Source organism: Papaver somniferum, unplaced genomic scaffold (genome assembly GCF_003573695.1).
Source record: "Papaver somniferum cultivar HN1 unplaced genomic scaffold, ASM357369v1 unplaced-scaffold_107, whole genome shotgun sequence".
Classification (NCBI taxonomy): Eukaryota; Viridiplantae; Streptophyta; class Magnoliopsida; order Ranunculales; family Papaveraceae; genus Papaver; species Papaver somniferum.
Genome location: NW_020619603.1, coordinates 956589 through 963839, shown reverse-complemented (window position 1 = coordinate 963839; position 7251 = coordinate 956589). Strand labels below are relative to the sequence as shown.

General features: G+C 35.7%; 1 protein-coding gene across 2 annotated transcripts; it reads left to right on the top strand.

Moving 5' to 3' along the window:
* The first annotated feature begins 945 nt into the window (after nt 1–945).
* Nucleotides 946–4095, top strand: LOC113327723 (WRKY transcription factor 71-like). 2 transcript variants are annotated; one of them, XM_026574859.1, is made up of 5 exons: nt 946–1036; nt 1073–1701; nt 1867–2031; nt 2256–2670; nt 3742–4095. In XM_026574859.1, the coding sequence occupies exons 2-5, from the start codon at nt 1136–1138 to the stop codon at nt 3790–3792; spliced, it is 1197 nt and encodes a 398-aa protein (XP_026430644.1). In that variant the 5' UTR covers nt 946–1036; nt 1073–1135; the 3' UTR covers nt 3793–4095. The 2 variants fall into 2 exon arrangements, with proteins under 2 accessions (XP_026430644.1, XP_026430645.1); XM_026574860.1 differs by having other exon boundaries at nt 978–1701.
* The last annotated feature ends 3156 nt before the right edge of the window (nt 4096–7251 follow it).

Sequence of the window (7251 nt, the reverse complement as noted above, 5' to 3'; positions counted from 1 at the left end):
TATACACGTACGTATGATGTTCCGAATTACTGACTAATCACGTTCCGTTGACCGAATTTTTGACCGAGTTTGGTTTTTACAAAACCGTATAATACTCGTACGTTTGCTGATCCGTACGTTTGCCGAATCCCGAATTGCTAACTAGGCTACACAATACTAATAATAAGTGTTTTTTGTTTTCTTTTTTGAAGCAATAATAACAAATGTTTTGAGTTTAATTTTGCAACTCACAACTTTATTTAAATTTCTCATCTCTTCATTGAAATGTTTTCCGTATTAGTTTACGATCACAGGGATAATAAAATTTTATACATTTGGTATAAACAATTTTTCCAGAATAGATAGATTTTTATCTGGATGGAAACAGATACACGATTCATACTATAAAAAGAGTTAACTGGACTGTTCGTATTGGGTGACTCAGTGCAAATGAACGCACGATCCGTACTACATTGTTTCGCGCAGAAAGTTATTCTCATCGGTTTGCTGAACTGTTTGTATCAGATGATAAGCGTAAAATTTAAATGAATATATCTTATATTTATGGGTAAAAACATGTTCCGATTTTAGGTAAAAATCCTAATTATGTGAATTAAAACCAGAAAGATAAAATTAATAGCTAATGGGATATATTATGTACTAATTAAGCTGTCTTCACTCTTCATCATGTGAATGCAAATACCACCACCACCCCTATGGCATTTCCCATCGTATAAAAGCAAAGCTCAAAACCACATCCCTACGGCCAAATTTGTAAAGACAAAATACTTTTTGATGCATTTATTGCGACACCGGCCTTTCCAAAGCTTAGCTTAATCCGTGCACCATCATCCTAGTCACCTCCTCCTCTAGTTGACTGCCTATAGCCAGTCAATCAATATCCACCACCACCATTATCTTAAGTCCTAATTAAAATTAACCTAATCTCAATCCGTTTCACATACACATAAAACACAAACCCCTCTCTACATACATTTCTCTAATACATAGAATACTACTGAATCATCCATCCTTTACAAAAATATTCTTTCTCCTCTCTTCTTCTTCTTCTTCTTCTTCATTCACACCTTCTTCTTCTTCTTCTTCTTCTCCACTTTTTCTCTCTTCTCTTCTCTGGCTAGAAAAAAATGGTCTGATGATGGAGAGGAAATTTGAATCAGATCATATGGAGAATCATAACAACAATATGATGATGATGATGATGGGAACAACAACAACTCAAACAGCAACACCATCATTTGGTGATCATCATCATCATGGAATGAGTACTAGTAACAGTTTATCAAGTTTATTTGAAATGGATTATCATCAGAAGATCGGTTCAACTTTTTCATCTTCTACTTCTACTTGTTTAGGGTTTATGGATTTGTTAGGGATTCAGGATTTTACTACTAGTACTCATCATCCTTCTATATTTGATTTACTACAACAACCAACACCATCATCAGCATCCAGTTTATCACTACCACCGCCATTACCACCACCAACATCTTCACAAGTACAATCACAAAAACCACCACCACCGACGGAGTCGATTACTACATCGGAAGTGTTAAACTTGCCTGCAACTCCTTCATCGATTTCTTCGTCACCAAATGAAGCAACCAATGATGAAATCATGGCGAGTATTAAAGATGATCCTGATCAACTTGATGATGATGATCAGAAGACTACTACTAACAACAAGAAGAAGAAACAACAGTATGTAATTGTTTATTCTTTATTAGTTTTTTCTTACACTACGAATACACCATGCATTTCAGAGCTTATAGATATTTATATGAGAATTGAAATCCATGGTATTGTAATTAATGATTTTGTTATCGACTTTATATTTAAATTTTTGTTTTGTGTAAAATTATAAAGGTCGAATTTGAAAGGAAATGGTAAAATAAAGAAGGGGAATCAGAACAAGAAACAGAGAGAACCAAGATTTGCGTTCATGACAAAAAGTGAGGTTGATCATCTAGAAGACGGCTATAGATGGAGGAAGTACGGTCAAAAAGCTGTCAAGAACAGCCCTTTCCCGAGGTACTTAAATTTCACACCCACCATTTAATCTCTTTATTTTCTTCTCATTTCCATCAATTTCATCGTCCTATCAGTTATGGCCGGCCATTAATGTGGGGTTCATACTGAATTTTGTATGCATGACCATGAGTAACTAAAGCCAAACCCTACAACTACTGTGGGTTAATAGTTTGTTTCATTTTTCAGAATTTGATTTTTGGTTATTATGGTTGTTGTTGTTGTAGGAGTTATTACCGCTGCACGAGTGCGTCTTGTGGTGTTAAGAAGCGCGTTGAACGATCTTGTGATGATCCGACGATTGTTGTGACTACATATGAAGGGAAACATACACATACAAGTCCTGTTATGCCTCGAGGAAGTGCTTCAGCTGCTGGGTTTCTGCAATCAGAGATTGGATGTGGTTTTGGTTCGTCTATCGGTGGTGTGCCAATGCAAATGACACGAAGCCATCTATACCCACACCACCACCAACAAGTACCACCGTATTTTCGTAACTTGTCACCGTTGAATTTTGGTAGTGATGCTACTGCTACGGCTAACTGTGTTACAAATGCTAGTATGGGCGTTGTGAATTTATCTGAGGGCCGTCGGTTTTGCACCTCAGCGTCGTCACCAAATACTACTGCTTCGTCCACACTGCTTAGAGCATCCACAGTGGGCGAGTATAACTAAAAATTTGGGCTGAGTTTGTACCGCAGTGGGACGGAGTAAAAGATCATATCCCAGATCAAGACCAAATCCCAGACCATATTTGGTCGAGACCAAATCCCAAATCCTAATATAGTCGGGCGTAAATTTGAATTACGCTTGTTGGTGGGCGTAAATTTAAAGTACGTTTGTTAACAAACGTAAATTTGGTATCCGTTTGTTAGACGGGCGTAATTAAATTTTACGTTTGAGACGGGCGTAACTGAAATGTACGTTTCATGGGGCGTGAAGGAAAAATCCGCCCGAAGCCAGGCGTTGATTTAAACTCCGTCCCACTCAGGCGTACACCAAAACTCCGTCACAGTCAGGCGTACACCAAAACTCCGTCCCACCCAGACGGACATAGATTTTACGCCCATTCATTTTGTATTACGCCTGACCATAATCAGACGGACATTTGTACAACAAAACTTTTTTATTCATTTTGTATTACGCCTGATCATTAGAACCTACAGAGAAATGAGTGAAACCCATTTGATTACTATTAGAGATCTCATTCGTTTCATGTTAATTACCCATAAAGCTTTGCCCAAACCTCATTCAGTATTAAAAACAATTCCAAGTATAGAAAGTTTAAATCTTTTGCTGCACAAATGGCTCTCTCACTCAAGCGTGAAATTTTGTTACGCCACATTTATCATCAGGCGTACAACAAAACTCCGTCCCACTCAGGCGTATGCCAAAAATCCGTCCCACTCAGACGTACACCAAAAGTCCGTCCTACTCAGGCGTGATTTAGAAACCCGTCCCACATCAAACGTAATTTATATTTACGCCTGTCGTCAGGCGTAAATTTAACGTACGCTCGTCTCAAACGTAATTTATATGTCCGCCCAGAAATCAAACGTAACTGGATTATCCGCCCGTTTTCACGCGGTGATTTATTTTACGCTCGATCAAATTTAGTCTTCGTCCCGTAGCGTCACACTGCAGACTAAACTATTTTTTGGTCGTTTTTTTTGGTCTTTAATCTTTGGTTATACTCGCACCACTGCAGTTGCTCTTAGGGATCATGGGCTACTTCAAGATATTGTTATGAGAAAGAATGAATGAATGACTAATACTTGTCAACTTATTTTTAATCTTCTCTTCTAAATATCTCCCTGTAGGTATGTTGTTACTACCTCTTACTAATCGAGTCGCGATTAATTATACGGAGATTATTAATATCCTTTAATGATGACGATATCGAAGATTAGCTAGACCCTTTAGTCTCTACTATATACATTAGACGAAAACTTTGCTGATCAATAGTAATTATTTTCAATGATCTTATGGATTTATCTCAGTATAGCTACTGCATGTAACTTGACTGTTTCATCAATGAAGTTTTAATTGGTTTCTTTTGTTGATTCATAATGAATATCTACTAATATGTTCAGATTTAGAGTCTTAAATTGTCTCTTTCTTTCTTTCTTTGTTCTTGGCATCTGTTTGATATCTTTGTTCTTTTCCTTCAAGGAATATACACTGACTCATGTTTACTATAAGTAATGCAGCCAGCTAGCTAGGGTTAGTTCTTTTAAAGGGATGATTATTAGGGTTTCTTTCATGAAAGGAACTAGCTAATAACTACATATATAGTAATTTAACTTTTTTATTTTGTATGTTTTGTGTGAGAATCAACAGTGGGTACTTATGGGAATGTTAGACATTTAGAATAATTTTGGGAACTTGATTTTGTTCCTTGTTTGGAATAAGTGAAAAGGAAATTTATGACATTGTGGAGAGGGTATGTATGACATTGGAGTAGTGTAATGCATTTCCTGAAATGTGTGTGTTCAGAGTGCAACTTGGAAAGAACAAGTAACTACTCCATACCCCAGTTTTCATCCTTGTTGAGTTGATGTTTGCTTTTAATTCACTTCTTCTTTTGGTGTGGTGCATTTTCTCATTGAAGCTTTTGGTTCATTTAATGGTGCTGTTCTTTTTTTTTGATGTGTTAATACAATTAAGAAGAAGACGATATCTTGGTAGAGAGATATGATAGTAATTGCTTGAAGTAGTACTTGGAAAATTAAGTTCTGTATACTGATCATGATGAATGTTAATTTTAGGTTATAAAGTCTTTGTCCATGTGACCATGTCTTTGCTTCAATGCTATATCGATATATGTATTTCTTTTCAGTAGTCAGTTTTCATCTGTTTGTTTCTTTCTTTCTTTCTTCCATAAGCTATGCTCCAACAGTATTTATATACTTATCGGAATTCGGAAATGCATTATATGCACTTTACACATACGTGAACGGAGACAAGGATGAAGGATGTATCGTGTTCTTAGAATTTCCAGATCATATCTTTTTTGTCACATGTAATCAGTTTCAGATGACTCAATGCCAGTTGCCTGCTGACCTCCGGGAGAGATAACAAAACCAGCGAACCCAATTCATGTAGTACGTTTTTCATGTAGCACTCTATTTGGGTGAGTTGGTGTATATGTGGTACACTCACTCTAATGCCATGTTGAATCCTATAAATCTCCAACTTTCTTTCAGAAGCGATTTGCAGCGGGATGCTTGTTTGGGGCTTCCTAACCATAGAAATTAATCCAAGTTGTCAAACTATACGTAACTGTTCACAAAAATGCATAAAAAGAAGACCATTTACAAAAAAGAAATATCCTCGAGTGTGTTCTACTATCTGCTCAAGTCATTCAATTGGTACCAATTCTTTAACTTTTGTTAAAAGACCTTTTTATTTTTCAGAAGGTTCTGATTGCATATTTTGGTATTTTTACAGTCATGCATCACTCAGTGTCATCCATTTAACTTTAGCCCAACAGCATCTAATACCCTTAAGCTTGCTTGCGTTCAGTAGTATACATGCATGATTATACGTACGACATATGCAATATGCCTGGCAAGGCAACTACCACCACGTACAGTACATTAAAGTGCATGCCATCACACATATTTGGTTTGGTTAAGATGTTTAAATCAATTAAAAAAATATACAAAAGGTTAAGATTTTAGCTTTAAAAAATTAATCATTTGGTTCGAATATCGTTTTTTCAAGATACACGAGCTCGAGCTTTAGCTGTAGAAATACATAAGAAAAGCGAATCAGCCACGACTTGGATTTCATCCTACTGTTTGGTTAATCAATTGTTATGCTTTTCGTGATTTTACAGAATTTGTCCTACATTAGCCACTCGGCGACCAATTTCCGAGTAAGGGGCGCGGGTTACTAATATCATGTCACGCCGAATCGGTTTCTACTTGGTTCTCATGCCACACTGAATTTGGCTTCTACTAGTACTAAAATAGCAGAAATACCATGGTTTATATAGGTCCAGTTCTGGGCTTGGGTCTATAAGGTGGCTACAAACTGGTAACATGAAAGTTGGAACGAATTTTTTGGGCGCTCCTTAATTTTGTGGTGACCAGGATGTGCTCAGGCCGTCTACCCTATAAATGACTAACTTACACTAACCATGTATACTTCTAATCTAATAAAAAAAATTATTAACAACAGAACAATCAAACCTGACCTAGGTAGCGGACTTTTGAGTTTAAATTTTTATTTTATTTTTCTTTCCTTTTCTTTTCCCCATTTTTTATAAACGTTAGTCGTGGTCGATTAATTAATCAATCTTTTATAAGAAAACTCATTATTATGTATTCTCATAAACCCATTATTTTTAGTTCGTTTTTGATTGATAAGTTTGAGTACTAGTCACTAAAACAGGGTGAAAATGGAATTTGCGGATATAGTTCGGTTAAGGAGAAATTTTAAGCAAAAAAACCTAGTTGAACACAAAAAAAACACATCGGTTAGGAAGAATTATTTTTGCTGCCTAACCGAACTTTTGTATACAGCACTCATTGTTGTATTCGGTTAACTTGAATTTATTTTTCTCTTAACCGAACTTTATTCTGTAAGAAAAAATGTTGACTTCGGACAAGTCAAAAAATTTTTCTCTCAATTGAGTTTTTCTCTGAAAACCTATATGTTGAGTTCAATTATTTTACAAATTTTTTTCTCATAGCCTAACTTTTCTCCGAAAACTTATATATTGAGTTCGATTACATCATAATTTTTTTCACTTATTTTAAAATGAAAGTTCATCTACAAAATTGGTAGACTCCACAAAACCAAACATTACTCTGTATACCCCATAATAAAAGTTCGTCTTTCTATCCTAGAAATTTAATAGTCAAACAAAGCAAAACTCTGTTACAACTAAGTTTGGCTATATGTGCCTTCAGTAACATTAGCCGAACTGCATTTACAGACAAGTTCAGTTACTTGTTCTTCAAATTTTGTAGCCGAACATGTTTGACCTGGCCCAAATAAAGCTATAAAATTTCCCTATTTCAGAAAATTTTGGCCAATTCAAGCAATAAAAAACTAAAGTTGAAGTACGTCTGAGTAGTTTGAAGGTTGGGATTGAAAAAAAGAAAAGATTTTTTTTTTCCAGAACCCTTATTCTCTTCTCTCTCGATAACCACTATTTAAAAAAAGAAAAAAAGCACTGATTGGTTTGATTTTACCGTAATGATTAATTAGCTT